The 16,614-nt window shown below is 42.5% G+C and overlaps 3 protein-coding genes across 6 annotated transcripts; 2 read left to right on the top strand and 1 right to left on the bottom strand.

The window, feature by feature from the left end:
* The first annotated feature begins 662 nt into the window (after window positions 1-662).
* On the top strand, window positions 663-3,661 carry dnajb9a (DnaJ heat shock protein family (Hsp40) member B9a). The gene is made up of 3 exons (XM_086110196.1): window positions 663-827; window positions 964-1,192; window positions 2,027-3,661. Exons 2-3 carry the CDS (start codon window positions 976-978, stop codon window positions 2,443-2,445), a joined length of 636 nt encoding a protein of 211 aa, XP_085966322.1. The 5' UTR covers window positions 663-827; window positions 964-975; the 3' UTR covers window positions 2,446-3,661.
* A 454-nt stretch (window positions 3,662-4,115) lies between these two features.
* Window positions 4,116-13,104, top strand: dnm1l (dynamin 1-like). Of its 4 annotated transcripts, none has more exons than XM_086108458.1 (19): window positions 4,116-4,323; window positions 5,622-5,766; window positions 6,092-6,121; window positions 6,601-6,647; window positions 6,753-6,824; window positions 7,019-7,105; window positions 7,190-7,352; window positions 7,427-7,547; window positions 7,636-7,767; window positions 8,110-8,316; window positions 9,095-9,215; window positions 9,293-9,448; window positions 10,125-10,214; window positions 10,288-10,380; window positions 10,471-10,524; window positions 10,810-10,989; window positions 11,208-11,317; window positions 11,430-11,589; window positions 12,199-13,104. In XM_086108458.1, exons 1-19 carry the CDS (start codon window positions 4,222-4,224, stop codon window positions 12,253-12,255), a joined length of 2,127 nt encoding a protein of 708 aa, XP_085964584.1. In that variant the 5' UTR covers window positions 4,116-4,221; the 3' UTR covers window positions 12,256-13,104. The 4 variants fall into 4 exon arrangements, with proteins under 4 accessions (XP_085964584.1, XP_085964583.1, XP_085964585.1 ...); XM_086108457.1 differs by having other exon boundaries at window positions 10,807-10,989; XM_086108459.1 differs by lacking the exon at window positions 6,092-6,121 and having other exon boundaries at window positions 10,807-10,989.
* Window positions 13,105-13,397: 293 nt separating this feature from the next.
* Window positions 13,398-16,614, bottom strand: tnnt2d (troponin T2d, cardiac). Its single transcript, XM_086108461.1, has 9 exons — window positions 16,596-16,614; window positions 16,455-16,512; window positions 16,269-16,385; window positions 15,467-15,544; window positions 15,280-15,390; window positions 14,546-14,652; window positions 14,369-14,459; window positions 13,669-13,706; window positions 13,398-13,591 (listed from the first exon to the last, which is right to left on the bottom strand). The coding sequence occupies exons 2-9, from the start codon at window positions 16,506-16,508 to the stop codon at window positions 13,546-13,548; spliced, it is 642 nt and encodes a 213-aa protein (XP_085964587.1). The 5' UTR covers window positions 16,509-16,512; window positions 16,596-16,614; the 3' UTR covers window positions 13,398-13,545.

Here is a 16,614-nt window from a genome sequence, read left to right as displayed (position 1 = left end):
ACTGTAAATGGTTTTGTCAACGTGTGCCCAGCAATTCGCTGGTAACCAATTCAGAGTGTACCCCACCGACAGCTCGAAGACAACTGGGATAGGCTCCAGCACGCCTGCGACCTTCGTGAGGAGAAGCAGCTCTGATAAAGAAGGAATTTAAAGGCACGGAAATGTTTACATCAGGCATGTCCAGCTCCGGGCCGGGAGGGCCACTTTCCTGCCTGTTTTCCAGCTCCCCCGGATGCAACACACCTGATTCAGATGATCAGCTCATCAGCCAGCTCTCCTTGAATCAAATGATCAGGGTCGTTCTAATGCTGCTTCAGAGCTGGCTGATGAGCTGATCATCTGAATCAGGTGTGTTGCTCCTTGGAGAGCTGGAAAACAGGCAGGACAGCAGCCCTTGAGGACCGACTTTGGACACCCATGGTTTACATTAACAACATACCACTAAATAATAGAGATAAATGGCGGTATTGGGAACTTATTGCCTAATCAGTCATTTAGAAATTAAATATAAATTACTTCCAGCACCCCCCCCCCCCCCGCCAAAAAAATAAACCTGATCAATCTACTACAAGTTTTTTTAAGTGTATTTCCAACTTTTACCAAAAGGGGAGCTGTGCATCCGTGACCAGTTGCCATATTTGAGAATTGTCACCGAAGAAGAAATGCAACGATGGCGACAGCTCCTGTCACTCACATTTGAAGCTAACAACGTCACGTTTATCGTCAAATGAATGACCTCCCGTTCGGTACATTCAACGTCATGTTTATCGTTGGTTAAATATTTAATAGAGCCCAGCTGATTAGCTAGCATTTGCACATCATACAAGGTGAGGAGATGACGTATATGGAAGGTTTGAGCTTGAGCAGACGTTTGCCTTTGTTTCGAGTGCCTGAGAACCGCCAGCTATGCGTGACAGTAATTGGAGTAAAATATCCTCTCCTCATTGTATGTTTATTGTGCAGGACAACTGAATCATGGCCAAAACAGAGTCTGCTCTGAAGATGGCCGTGTGCCTCCTCGTGATAGCAGAGCTGCTCCTTGCCAAGAAGGACTACTACGATATACTGGGAGTGCCAAAAGACGCCACTGAGCGGCAGATAAAGAAAGCATTTCACGGGCTCGCCATGAGGTATCACCCTGATAGGAACAACAGCCCCGACGCTGAAGTGAGATTCAGGGAAATTGCAGAAGGTATAGTTGGTTCGTGCTATTCTAGCAACGTCCATCCATTTCCGATAACACTTTACATTTCTTCTTATCACCTATCGGCAAGTTAGATTCTTCAATGAACATAACATATTACAATACAATACATCCTGATTTATATAGCGCTTTCACAACAGCTGCAGCTGTAACAAAGCGCTTAACAAAACAGTTAACATATACATAACACAACATAAAACACGGACAGTTGTGCAATCCTAACCACTTTTCCCTCATACACTTTGTTGTTTTGGTCATGCTCAAAATGTGCACATGTCAGCTACAAGCTTAAGTTTCAAAGTCAACAAGAAGCAGTCGCATCCATTGACGAAAAAGAGATTGGTTCACTTCTCCTGTCCCATGTAAATCCATTTCAATTCCAAGCAGCGACTCTCAGTCCCAAATACGCATCTGCGCTCCGCGCCGACGCTCCTCTCCTCAGCAGCCATCCATCCAGCCGCACCAACGCAGACTGTCCAAAAGCGCGGACATCTCCACTGAACAAAACGGGGCTGTGAAAAACGCTGCCCATTACAAGCGCAAAAGACACAAGCGCCCCGGGGCTGTCCAGCACCGACAGTCAAATGGCGCCGACATTCCTCCCAACCACCAAGCACAGATTCTTCTCCTATGACGAATGTCGTGGACAAACGACATGCATGGTTTTAGAATGTGACAGGACAGATTAATGGCATTTCTAGTTATGTGAATGTAGAAAGTTCATTTGAGTAACAGGCATCATCACAGACCAAATTTGCAAGTCACGGTACTGCTGTACTGTAATCATATTTGTTCTGTCTTTATCGCTTTTTTTTTTTTCAGCTTATGAAATGTTATCTGATGTTACCAGAAGAGGAGAGTACGACCAGTTTGGTGGCAGCGCCTCGTATTTCACAGCAGGCACACAACAGAGGCGAAGCGCGCGCCAACCATTCAGCTTCAAATTGGAGGACATCTTAGAGGACTTTGACATGGACAACCACAACAGCAGGCACGCCCGGCACAGGCAACACTTTGACGAACATTCCCAGAGAGAATCCCACGGGCGACACAAGAGAAACTTTGAAGGAGCCGGCTTCTTTGGCGACCTTTTCGACGACGTTGAAAAGATATTCGCCTTCCACATGCACCCGACACAGACTGAAGGCATCTTCCACACTTCCTCCAAACAGCACTGTAGAACAGTGACGCAGCGCAGAGAGAACATGGTGACCACATACACAGATTGCACTGCAACTTAGGAAGCAATAGCCACCTTACTTGTATACAATAGGTTTGTAATGATGAATCAGAAAGATTTAAATGTGACAAGATTTCCTAAGGGGTGGGAAATTTCCTGTTGAGGGGGAAATTCCACTAATTCCACATCATTTCTGAATCCTCTCCGCTGCCTGAGGTTCCACACGCTGCTTCTGTTTGCTAGGCTTTTGTCAAGATGTTGGAAAACAAGGGCTGGGATTTTGTTTGTATCTTCTGTATGTGGATATTCCACCATAGTTTCAGCAAAAATCCCAAAGTCCAAAGTAGAGGTTAATTCCCATGGATAGTTTAGAAAAATTCAGGGAATTTTGAAACCCTGAATGTAACATTGAAAGCTGCTGTCCCGATTATAAATATTGCCATAAGCAGTCATGAGATTGATACTGAGGCAGACAAACGAACCACTAGATCACGTTATGTCCATTTTGCCACCAGCTTTATATTTTTAGTTGCGCCCCCCCCCCCCCCCCCCTAGTATTTGGCTAGAGGGTAATGGGGTGGCTTGCATGTCTTCATTGCTGATCTGAGGTTCTGGGATTGACTATGCCTTAGCCTTCCTGTGTGCAGTTCCTGTTCTTATTCTCTGTGAGAACTCTTAGGTCCTGGTGTAGTTTATACCAACCTGGGTGGGTTTTACATTGTTGTCCACTTTTTCTCACATTAGGGTGTGTTTCTCAGAATATTACATATGTACAAAACAGTGTTTTAGTGGACAGCTTAAATAAAATTGATAAGGCACCCATTTTGCCACCAAGGCCCCACATGAAAATGCGATTGTGTAATGTAGCAATTGCTACAAACTTGACTTTAAAAAGCATGACTTTTCTGTTTTTAAGCCTTTGATTTTCTTTTGAAATGTATCAACTGGTTTTCAAATGTATGTGGGAAAGGGGTTAAGCAGTCAAGTACTACTGTCATGCTGTATAAAAGTTATTTGTAAATACTGAAAATATCACAATGCTTTAATCGTAGTAGTAACCCACAGAATAGAGTACCGTTAATACAAATGGAAACTGTTCTCCTAACATGTTACAGGTACTTCATTTCTAGTTTGTGATATGACATTGTCAGTCATGTGCAATATTTTTGTATTTGACGTTGTAAAAAATCCAATGCAAGCACTTTTTGTATGAGTTTGTGGATTGCTGCCTTCGCGTTTTAAAAATGTGTTTTGAAAAATAAAAAGTTAACACCAAATATCTTATGTCAGGTCATCTCAGGTCGATTAGCATGAACCCTTCATGGAGTTGCTATGATTTAAACACGTTTTTGTGGGGTAGAATCCCCACTAAAATTAAAGCAATTTGTAATCAAATCAGTATCCTTTAAACATGAGTAGTGTGATCTAAAATATGTTAACCTGTATTTACCGTTCTTAATCCCTTAACAAACAGTAGAAAAGCATTTTATATTTCCATTTGTCAGTTAAAAAAAAATCCCATCACGACTCACGAGTGCAAATATTTTGGTTGCACCCTTGGTTACTGTTGCGTAGATTTTGCTATGCTGCTGACGTTTTATGACGTCACATGCGTGAATGTAGTTCAATCGTCAAAAACATCCCAAGTGAATCCCATGGCACGGTGATTTAGTAAACTTCAACTCCCACAATGCAACGGTACAACGCATAGTAGTTTGCGCCGCGGTGTGAAAGAGATGTCAATCGCTAGCTTAGCCACCCGCGGGACATTGAATGACTTTGTGAAGAACGGAGAAGTGTCCCATTTCTCGACAGGTCCGGATCGGTTTTGGAGCTCATGGAGGCCCTCATACCTGTCATAAACAAACTGCAAGATGTTTTTAACACAGTGGGCGCTGACATCATTCAGCTGCCGCAAATAGTTGTTGTGGGGACTCAGGTGAGAAACTGCACTTTGTTTTGGAGCCTAGCAAGTTAGTTAGCATTATCCCTAGTTGTTAAAACTTCAGTCTTGAGTTCATGGCGTTTATTTCTCAACCATTGTCACTATTTATGTTTGCGATGTGTGTGTGTTAACTTACCTTAAAATAACACCAGCAAAAATATGTTTTCTCTAACACTTGAACCATCGTCACAGTACACATCGCCGTTGTTAATGTAATTACTTATTGTTCTGTTTATCGTAATAAATCCTAAAATAGTTGTCGTAACGTGTAGTATATTGTTTCCTACTTAGCTCACGCTAAGCCTCTTTCCAGGCTAATGGAAAATATGTCGCAGCAATATCCTCCAGCACATGTGTCTATTTCAGGTAGAAGATAAATCACTTATACAATACTGTGTAATGATAGTTTTCATATAGCAGCTACATTACATTTAGTTCATACCAATCGGCATGTATTCCTATGATTGCACTTCCCATAGCAGAAAACATGACCCATTATCATAAAACTCCTCTCTTCATCTAAAAAGCCGACACACTCGAGCCTAATTGGTTTAAAGTAGTGATAGGTTTTGCCAAACGTGTTTACTTTCTGTGACCCGTTAATAGGATGTGGCAGTCTCAGCTGTTTTGGCAAGCATCAACGGGTGTTATTAGAGTGCAACAAACCAAGCCGAGGAGATGTTTTTTCCGTTGTTTTGCTGCTTGTTTATCCTTGCTACTGAGCTCCAAAGATGAATAAGTAGGTGTCATCTACCTATTGTAGTTTTATAAAGTACAAGTTGTACACGGGCGGCCCGGTAGTTCAGTGGTTAGCACGTCGGCTTCACAGTGCAGAGGTACCGGGTTCGATTCCAGCTCCGGCCTCCCTGTATGGAGTTTGCATGTTCTCCCCGGGCCTGCGTGGGTTTTCTCTGGGTACTCCGGTTTCCTCCCACATTCCAAAAACATGCATGGCAGGCTGATTGGATGCTCTAAATTGTCCCTAGGTGTGAGTGTGGGCGTGGATGGTTGTTTGTCTCTGTGTGCCCTGCGATTGGCTGGCAACTGATTCAGGGTGTCCCCCGCCGACTGCCCGGAGACGGCTGGGATAGGCTCCAGCACCCCCCGCGACCCTAGTGAGGATCAAGCGGTTCGGAAAATGGATGGATGGATGGAAGTTGTACACGTACAAATAACCTTAACTCGGTGAACGTAACATCACGTTGCATTTATCCTGACTTCAACTGTAAAGAAAACCGCCCTCCGACTTTGTCATATTTTAGTGTAATTTCTTTCTATGTTTTTCTTTCTAGAGTAGCGGCAAGAGTTCTGTTTTAGAGAGCCTAGTCGGCAGGGATGTGCTACCGCGAGGCACAGGCATTGTGACCCGTCGGCCGCTAATCTTCCAGCTCGTCCACATCGATTCCGAAGACCGCCGGAAAACCAACGAGGAGAATGGTACCATTGGCGTATTCATTTTTATTTCTCATTGCATCTTATCCCTGCCTCCTGGTGCACCTTCCCCTTTATTTCACTTAAATAAACCAGGTTATCAAGCAGTTACCTATTTTTGATATATTAAATTCTCAAGACTGTCGCAACTAAGCTTTAAATCAGTGATTTTATATGTATAATTATTATTTTTTAACAACCCCTCGTTACTGGGAAACGTCTAAACAATGTGAAATCACATTTCTTATCAGAACCCTGTGTAATCCCCCCCTCATTCATAAGTAGATCAGCAGCAGGCTAACCCATTTGTTGTCTCTCTCTTAAACTACAGAATTCAAGAAAAATGGCCGCTTTTACAGAGGTCTCCCTTTTATTATTTGCCTTACCGTGTTTGTATACAGTATAAGGTTGCCTCCCCGTTTCCGGCCCTTTTTGTTTAGGAGTAGCCTGTGATCAACCGTGCACCCAAGCGGCTTCACTCAGTTCAGATTGATTGGAAAAACTTCTTTTTTTTTTTCATCATTTTCTGAACACCCAAAAGAGCTGCAATGACCTGAACCGCTGGCTTCACCTGCGATAACTAACAGGCTTCGTTTGCGTCCTTGTTTTGTTGTGCAACTTCGATTTCCTTGCTTCTTTGTGCTTGAAGGGTTTTACTGTGCTTCTGTCATCAACTAGGAAAGCAATTTTTACCCCCCGCTCTTATTATTATTTTTTCCCCTCAGCTTTTTGCTATGAAGTTTTATAATCCATTATAGCCACCAGAAAATTCCTCTCGTGACAAGTTAAACATGCGTTGGTCACATCATTGACTGATGCCCATAATTTGAATCTGTGCAGGAATCGACGGTGAGGAATGGGGCAAATTCTTGCACACCAAAAACAAGGTAAAGTTGAAAGGAATCATGTCAAATAAGTGCACTCAATTCCTGAGCACCTTTTAGATAGTTGACATTTTCTCTGTTTCTCTTTTTGTTTTGGTTTGTTTTTAGATCTACACTAATTTTGAAGAGATCCGTCAAGAAATTGAAGCAGAAACAGAAAGAATATCAGGCATTAACAAGGTATGGACATAATAAAACAAGAATGTGAGTGATGTGCTCACTTGTGAGTTAATGGGTATATAAAGCAGAAAATGCCAACAAAAAACAGCTTCTCGTTTCTTGAGTTCCACTTTGTGCATTAGCAGGTGAAGAAATGGACCAGACAAGAAATGTGAATGCAAACTTCATGTTATACTCTATTTTTTTGTCCCCAGGGTATCAGTGATGAACCCATTCACCTCAAAGTCTTCTCACCCAATGTTGTCAACTTCACACTTGTGGACCTTCCTGGCATCACCAAAGTGAGATATGTGCAAAGATGATTGTGATCACATTCTCTGCAATGGGTTATTTATTTTATTTTTTTGTGTTGATTTGTTTTGCAGGTGCCAGTGGGAGACCAGCCCAAAGACATCGAGATTCAGATCCGTGAACTGATCGTAAAGTACATCTCGAATCCCAACTCCATCATCCTGGCTGTGACCGCCGCCAACACAGACATGGCGACGTCAGAGGCCCTCAAAGTGGCCCGTGAAGTCGATCCTGATGGTAAACGCTTTTGCTTTTAGCATTTGCTTGAAACTAACGCATGTCCTAAATTGTGTCCTCCGTGTTGCGTCCAGGAAGGAGGACGCTAGCAGTGGTCACCAAGTTGGATCTGATGGATGCCGGGACGGACGCCATGGATATCCTGATGGGCCGAGTAGTTCCTGTCAAACTTGGCATTATTGGAGTTGTCAACAGGTGACGGCGCCTGTGTCCAGTTGCACACATCAGTCATGTGATGTGCCAACTGTGGGTTTTCATTTGACTTTTTTATTTGTATTGCTAGGAGTCAGCTGGATATCAATCAGAAGAAATCAGTAGCAGATGCGATCCGTGATGAGTACGCTTTTCTCCAAAAGAAGTACCCCTCCCTTGCAAACAGAAGTGGAACTAAATATCTGGCCAGGACACTGAATAGGTAAGAAAGGAAGCTCCTGTTTTTAAAAGAACAGTGGATACACCTGCATGTTTTCATGAAAACCAAAATTAATCATTTTTAATCATTATTTATCATAATGGTTATACGCTACAGTTTTGGAGTATTTGTAAAGTGTTTCCAAAAATAGAAGTTATTAAAAAAAGGTGGATTATAATTTAACATATGAATATGTAATAATTTCACAAACGTGTTCTTGAGCCTTAGGTGATATGAAATTGCATGAATACTAAATTGTGACAAAATGCACAATAGCTAAGTGTAGTAATGGAGTAAAATGTCAATTTTACCTGAGATTGACTCATCTGATCTTCTTGGGTGTAGATTGCTCATGCACCACATCCGAGACTGCCTCCCGGAGCTGAAAACCAGGATCAACGTGCTGGCGGCCCAGTACCAGTCGCTGCTCAACAGCTATGGCGAGCCTGTGGAAGACCAGAGCTCCACCTTGCTGCAGCTCATCACCAAGTTTGCCGCCGAGTACTGCCACACCATCGAGGGCACGGCCAAGTACATCGAGACGGCCGAACTGTGAGTCAAGCTGCCGCCACTTGCCGAGTCAGGGAATATTCACTGGGCGAGGTGACGCCAGAGGTCATTTTGGAGAGGAACATAAAGCAACTTAACTTTCAGCATTTTGTATAAAGGTGCTGTATCACGTTTGCTCGATTGACTTGCAGCAGTTCTTGGACAGATCTGCCACATTCAATATGGTGAACTCGCGGACATGTCACAGCAATGTACCAACCCCTTATATCCTTGGCCATCCTCGCAGTTGGGCAGCTAAGTGAACATTTCTGTGTGTGATTCAGATTGTTATCTGCACTCTCACTCAGAGATTACCATAAAACTAAACATAAAACCAAGAATTACATGTTGTGCATTTAACCAAGCCGCATAATCATTGGCCGCTAGCGAAATGCAACCTGTTTAGACGGGCTAATGAAACTAGCATCAATGCAGCAGTCGATATAAAGCTTTAAAAAACAAATAATTTGAACACATACTTTTCTTTTTCTTTTTTTTTAATCTAGCCAACAGATATCCACAAGTTAAACGTGCTGAAAATGGACATTCGCTTATCGGTAGCTTGCTTACAGTCATCCGCTGATCCAGTGGTTTAAATTACTTTGGGTTTCACGCACGCTTTTGTCACTGCTTAATCTGCATCTGGCAACACCCTGCAAATTACTGGACAGGTTTCAGTTTAGGGTGCCCATGGCCACTCAATGGCCACCCCCCAGATCCGCACCTGTTGGGCACTCTGAAAATCAGTTTGACCGACCCTTCCACCTCTGCTCTTCCTCAGCTGTGGCGGCGCGAGAATCTGTTACATATTCCACGAGACCTTCGGTCGAACGTTGGAATCAGTCGATCCCCTCGGCGGCCTGACGACGATCGACGTGCTGACGGCGATCCGTAACGCGACGGTGGGTCCCTGCAACATCTGATCAGGAATTGTAACTGACGCAACGATCCAAACGGTGTGACAACCTGTTGTTTCCAGGGACCTCGGCCTGCCTTGTTTGTGCCTGAGGTTTCCTTCGAGTTACTAGTCAAGAGACAAGTGAAGCGTCTGGAGGAGCCCAGTCTGCGCTGCGTGGAGCTGGTTCACGAGGAGATGCAGAGGATCATCCAACACTGCAGTAACTACAGCACACAGGTGGCAACAGAATATTGGGGAAAACTTAAATCCTGTTCAAATACGGGACATTTATGTATTACTGTAAGTAGATTCTCGACACGCAGAGGAAAATATTTCATGTTTTACCATTTGAGTAGTTATAGTTTGCACAAACTCATGAAAGTTCCCCATTTACCATCTTGAGAAATTAGAATATCACTAAAATAATCGAAACTATATTTATTGTTATTGAAATTGGGTAAGGATTGTCTTCTGAAAAGTGCTTTTCTTATTGAAACTGTGTCTGACATTATTAAACAGCACACACAAAAGTCAGTTATGTTACTGGGAAATGTTTCTAATCTACTCACCTTGTTCAGCTACATGAGTTTGGGAAATTGACGCATCCTCAAGCGGTGGCTTCCACTCTTAATACATGTCACACCTCAAAAAAAAAGTTTGAGAAGCTGGAGAGAAAGTACACAAGTATTTTATTTACTATAATTATCATTATTTATCTGTGGAACAATTTATTTATATATTTTTTAATGGTGGCATTGAGGTGTGAACCAAAATGTAATGGAAACGTCCTTAGAGGATTGCCGACCCGTCATTTCTTTAAAAAACAAAACAAAAAAAAACTCGTGGGCGTTTAATGCATTACAAGTTGAACTTTGAAAGTGTATATTTCACAATTTTTTTTTTCTCTGTGTAGGAGCTGCTGCGATTCCCAAAGCTTCACGATGCCATCGTGGAAGTGGTCACCTCCCTCTTGAGAAAGAGACTCCCAATTACCAATGACATGGTAGCAAAACTGCCCTCATGGCGACATGATACGATGAACATCTCTTCATAATTAAATGTCTTTTTGTCTTGAGGTTCACAACCTGGTCGCGATTGAGCTGGCGTACATCAACACCAAACATCCCGACTTTGCTGACGCCTGTGGCCTCATGAACCACAACATTGAGGTCCAAACCCTCTGCCGTGCTTCTCTTCGGACTGTTCTTCAATGCAAATGATTTTTAATTGTAGTCATTCCGTTGAAATTTTATTCACAGGAGCAAAGACGCAACAGAATGAGGGACCTGCCATCTGCGGTCCCTCGAGACAAGGTACCGGTACTTTTATTTATGAATCACAATCTCCAAGCCAAGAGCTGTGCCAACTTATTAGTCAGTATGATGCAGTGCAGTTTTATATCACTGAAACTACAGTCGCATTTACATGAATTTGATATACAGCGTCGTATTTTTACATTAGCCACTTGACACTGTTGGCTCCATTTTATGGAATAAAAAGTTCAAGTCCCTAATTTCATCAGAGCTAGAGAGTTATTTATTTTCGCTACAACCTCATGTGACAGTGTCTCCCTTGCTAATCTCTCTTCTGGCCAGCAGGCGGCAGTGGGCGGCGCTCAGGTCGCGTCTTCTGGCGATCAGGTGGACAGCGGCGGGACGGGGAACTGGAGAGGGATGCTGAAAAGGGGGGAGGAGGGCGCTGTGGGCGACAGAGCAATGCCCCAGAATCCCCTCCCCGCGACCCCGCAGAAGGGCCATGCTGTTAATTTGCTCGATGTGGTAAGGCTGACTGTAAACGGGAGCAAGGGAGTGATTTCCATGATATTGTCTCGATTCCTGAAATACGGACTTTTGTTGATGTGTTGTAACTGGTGTTGCTGTATGAAACAAACAGTCATTTCAGAGAGCCAAATATTTGAAATACAAACCAGCAAAAAGTCAATTTTTCATAATCTGTCCCCCTTTAACTCATCGTAACTGTTCTTTTTTTCCCCCAGCCTGTACCAGTGTCCAGGAAGTTGTCTGCTCGGGAACAGAGAGACTGCGAGGTCATAGAGAGGCTTATCAAGTCCTATTTTCTTATCGTGCGGAAAAACATCCAGGACAGGTGTGGAAAGAGCGACCATGGCATGATCTCGATTCCTTTGTAGAGTCAGAATCCTTTGCGACAGTCTTCTTCGCTGCCTCACTACTTCCGTCCTCCTCCTCCTCCTACTCAGCGTGCCTAAAGCGGTGATGCACTTCCTGGTGAACCACGTCAAAGACTGCCTGCAGAGCGAGCTGGTGGGTCAGTTGTATAAATCGGTACTGTTGGATGACTTGCTGACCGAATCGGAGGACATGGCGCAGCGACGCAACGAGGCGGCAGACATGCTCAAGGTACCCGAACCGACAAAATCCACACTTACTGACGCTTTATGCAACAACGGCGAATAGTTGATGCGTATGCCGCAATGGAGTGAGCGTAGAGTTTAATTTTTCGCGACGTAGGTGTTATCTATTAAATACCAGTAAGCAAAAAAATAAAAATTAAGTGCACCACTTAATGAGGTGCACCTGCAAAATATGTGACTTCTTAGACCACCGGTATCAAACCCAAGGCCCGGGGGCCAAATCCAGCCCAACATATCATTTTATGTGAACTGCAAAAGCAAAACTTGTGTGTAAAATTTCACTATCCATGCTAAAATCTACCATCTACCCCCATTTCAAATTGGCATGTGTCACAAATAATTCGACTTTGCAATGTTTTTTTTGTTTGTTTGTTTTCCCTGTTACTGAACAATAATCGACAAATGATTGTCCTTGATTTTGTTTGTTTTTATTTCAGACCTGGTTAATCCATATAGATGTATACTTAATAATATAATGAGGCAATGAAACTGACTGTATTTGTTTCACCATCATAATGGCCGTCTGTGGGAAGCCGTAACGACACCGCGTTAAAAATGAGCTTGACGCCCCTGACTCAGACCGTGCTGTATGCAGGCCCTGCAAAAAGCCAGCCAAGTGATTGCGGAGATCAGAGAAACGCACTTATGGTGAGAGAAGCCGCTCGCCTTCTGGCTCCTCCCCTTCCTCAATCCACACAGACCACCGGCCCCTGCACACAAGGTCCACGTAAGACCCGCAGTCCTCACAATACAATGGTGATTATGTGTACGGGGAAATCATAGTTACAACTGTACAGTTTGGATGACCATCCTGTTTCCACCACTCAACCCTCAAACATCCCCCGTGACTAGAAATAATCTATTTTTCTTATGAACCAAAGTGTATCGATAGGGATGATGTTATTATCCATTATTTTGTGTTGAATATAATTAAAGACAGACATGACAAACAAAAACAGTTGTTGTTTTCGTCACGTATCGCATCGTAACTTCCATCCCTTACCCCACCTCTAATTGAATTGAATGAAACTCTGCATATTTGAGGTCTGGCAATCCTGAATTTACGTTTTTGAAAATCTTTTTTTATTTTTCTTAAATTTTTATATTTTAAGTTGTCATCCATCATTCACTGAAACTCATCAAATCGCTGTTTTTGTGCCCAAAAAGTGAAACTGAAACTACAGTGTGAGGTTGTTGTTTTTTTGGGGGGGGGGGGTTGCTTCTCCAGCGATGCTGCTTCGAGTAGCCAGTGTTGACTAAACTACTGTTACAATTTGCTAATATGCCTTAATATTTCTTAGTAAATAACAAAAGGTGAGTTAAATGATTTTAGATTGTTTGTGTGAAGCGCTCATGCATGTATTTGTTTGCCCCTGTCTGATGTCACGTAGGTTCATGCTTGCGTGTTATTTAGCCGGGTACTCGCTTGATGAGCCTCACACGAAAAGGATCTGTTTGTGTTGAGTAATGTAATGACTGAATACAGTTCTTGTGTAACATGGCTTCATGGTTGTGTTAGAAGCATGGTGTTGATGCTTTGTGATCATCTCCGTTTTAGGTGCTTTGCCGCCATCTTCTGGCATGGGTTCACCGTACAGTACAGTAGAGCATCAACCAACACGGGCCGCGGTATTTGCAACAAGCACCCCAAAAAACTGACAGCGACCAAAGTCCACTGTGTGTTTTATTGGTTCGTCATGTAGGACCCATACACACGCGGTATCACACTAAAGAGCACCAAATCAGTCGCACAGCACAGTACAGTAAGAACTGCTGTATGGCTGCCCGGTGGTTAACCATACAACATTGCTGGCACGCAAACAAAACACCCTGTGTGACTCTCATGGAAGTAGATGCTTGTTTATTGATATGAAATATGATTGGCGATACACCGATGTCCTGTTTTGGTGTGTCCCAGGGTGGGGATGAGGAAGTTCCCTCTTTACCTCAGCCGGGCTCCCATTTTGCCCTTGCCACGGCCCTTAGTGCTAAAAACAACCACAGAAGAAGAAACGGCAGCGTGAAATCAGACAATTCAACTCGCCACGATTTCATGTGACTTTACCTCTGGTGATCCTGCACACGGACAAGGAGGAGGTTGATCTGCAAGTAGCGTAAAGCGGAATTAACAAGGAATCCATTTAATAGTAATAATAATAATAATAATCCAAAAAAGAGACAGCTGGGATAGGCTCCAGCACACCCGCGACCTTCATGAGGATAAAGCTGTTCGGATAATAGATGGATGCTTAATTTAGTTTTCCCTGAAAAAATAAAATTACTAGTAGTATAATATACAGTATATAATATATATATATATGCATACATACATATATATACATACTGTACATACCGTATATATTTTTTGACAACCTAATTTTATGCGGTTGAAGAGATTACTTTTTTGGGGGGGGCGGTTATTTGATATGTTAGTGTTTTGCTTGTTTTGAACCAATTTTTCACAGGGCTTATTGGCATATACAAAAGTATCTCTTTGTTTTTTTGGTTTTGTTTTTTGATAATGACTGGTACAAAAACTGCAATCAGGACATCCTTAACTAATTATTTTTTTTTTTTAAGGTATGAATTTTTAAGTTGATGAATATATTCCTCACTTTTTCAGTTGCTCTCATTTTCAGGAACAAAACATGGGAAGGAAAATGTGTTGAAATGGAAAACAGTGCCGAACATTTTTTGCATTACATAAAAACAAACCAAATCAAGAATTGCTGCCATGCTGAAATGTACAGTATGGAGAGACTCACGTCACACTTCTGCCTTTTGAACTTGTCGTTGAGATCGTACTTCTCCGTCTCCAGTTGCATCAGCCACTGCCACAGCTCGTTAGCCTTCTCCCTGCACGCACGCACACAATTGCAGATTTCATCCCATACTTGATATGAATCAATTTGGCGTGCTGCGGAGACCCTTGTTTGTCCTACTTGAGCTTGTCATCACTCAAGTGGTCGATGTTGAGCGGCTTCCTGCGCTCTGCCAGAATCTTCTTCTTTTTCTCTCTCTCCGTCTGCTTTTTGCCTTTCTTTTCACTCTGTTTGGGCATAATGTGAGTATTTACAAGTGCAAGGTTAATAAAGGTTTATAAAAAAAAGACTCAGTAAGTGCACTTGAATCCATGCTGCACAAAGCCTGTCCCGATTGATGTCGAATGCAAGAGCTGCAGCGTCGATTATTGACTCTGTTCTGTTTTTTGTTTTTGGGGGGGTTGTACTTTATGACGGAGTTACACTACGGCAGCACATGGAGAGCTGTGCCTAATATTTTGACCTACATGGGTTGGTGAGGAATCAAAAAAAAAAAATTGCCAATTCAGTCATGTATTTGAAGTTGACTTTTGAAATATATTTTTTATCATCATTTTGTCTTTAATTTTCCCATGTGAATTACAATTTGTAAAATAATCTCTCAAAATAATTTACTCAACATTTAAAATAAAACCAATCCAATTGCTCTTGATAATGAAATTGAAGCTTAATACAAAAAAAAATTGTAGAGAGGAATGAAAAAATAATATCCGCTACCTGATGCAAAATATGTTTTAAATGGTGGCATTGTCAGCAACAGAAGCTGAAATTTTTGCATGAGGTCCTAATCATTTTGTTTTGTAAAGAAGCCACCTTTGCGTGACCAGATATGTCAAAGTAAGAAGCTGTGTGACCTTCTGTCCGGCGCCGTACTGCTGAGTCATGCTGGAGAGGACCTTCTTCTTCTTGGCGTCTTCGTCATGCTTCTTACGCTGCTCCTCCTGCTCTCTTCGCTCCTTCTCCTCCTGGATGTAACACACACACACACGCACGTGTCACTGATCAGGTCATCGCATATTTTCTTAACTTGTGAGAACTTACGGCAAGCCTGGCCTGCCTCTCTTTCTCCATCTCAGTTCGGATCCTTTGCTGCTCCGCTCTCTCGGCACGACGCTTTTCCTTTAAAGAAACGAATTTGAAGCTTTCACTTGGACAAAAATAGCACAATCATGGCAAAAATTAATGATTTGAATGAAACGTATTCAAATCTTTGTGTATGCATGCAGCACAGAATTTTCCCAGTGCGGACCCTTGCTGCTAGGCAGACTTCCAGGGGCACAATTGGAACTGCCCCAGTGCATTGCAACAAATGGCAACAAATTTCCAGTTTAAAAAATACATATATATTGATCACTATTATGTTAAACGTTTACTAAGCTATCGCTGACAAGTGTAGAAAGACAAATTGTATAAGAACAATGGTGAAACGTTGATGCACTAATTCGAACCTCAAAATATTTGAAAAATGAAAAACAACCCCCCCCCCCAAAAAAAATCCCCAAATAAAAAGATATATATACTGTATATTTTTAAAAAAAAATCCAAGTAGAATGAATGAATCTGTGTTTGTGTGGGGGGGGGGGCAAACAGCGAGTATGCAGGGGCTAATGATGTGCATGTGGTGCAGGTATTGTTTGACCATCACTTTGAGTGTGGATGGCTTTAAAAGGTGGGGGCTGGTGCGGTGAGTGATGTGGGGGTCAGCACAAGAGCCAGTCTGCAAATGGAGCAACTCAACTTCAGGTTTCCTACATTTTTTGTCAATACTCAATTTATTTTGTGTATTTTGAGTGACGTTACGAAATTCTTCAAATTTGCTGCAGATTTGAGGGTCTCGACTCACAATTCTGTTGACGAGGGCGACGAGCTCCTCTTCCTCCTTCTTCCTCTGGATGAAGTGAGCCTCGATGAGCGACTGCAGCTCGGACAGATCTTTCTCTTGACGCTTCCTGTGGATGTCCTGCACTCACAAGTAATCTTTTTTTTTCTTTTTCTTTTTTTAACATGCATTTCATGGGATCAAACTCACATCAAAATCCACTTTCTCGCCATCCGGGATCTTTGGGGCAGCAATGTTTGACATGAATCTGTGCAATTGAGCAAAAAAAGGGTTGATAACTAGCAGAGAAAAAAAGAAACATGTCGTGTTAATCAAGTGAAAACAACTTACTTTGGTTTTGGCTTTGAGT

This window comes from Hippocampus guttulatus, chromosome 4 (genome assembly GCF_054856545.1).
Source record: "Hippocampus guttulatus isolate MCC_2025c chromosome 4, RoL_Hgut_1.0, whole genome shotgun sequence".
In the NCBI taxonomy this organism is placed as follows: domain Eukaryota; kingdom Metazoa; phylum Chordata; class Actinopteri; order Syngnathiformes; family Syngnathidae; genus Hippocampus; species Hippocampus guttulatus.
This window is presented reverse-complemented; position numbering and strand designations above follow the sequence as displayed.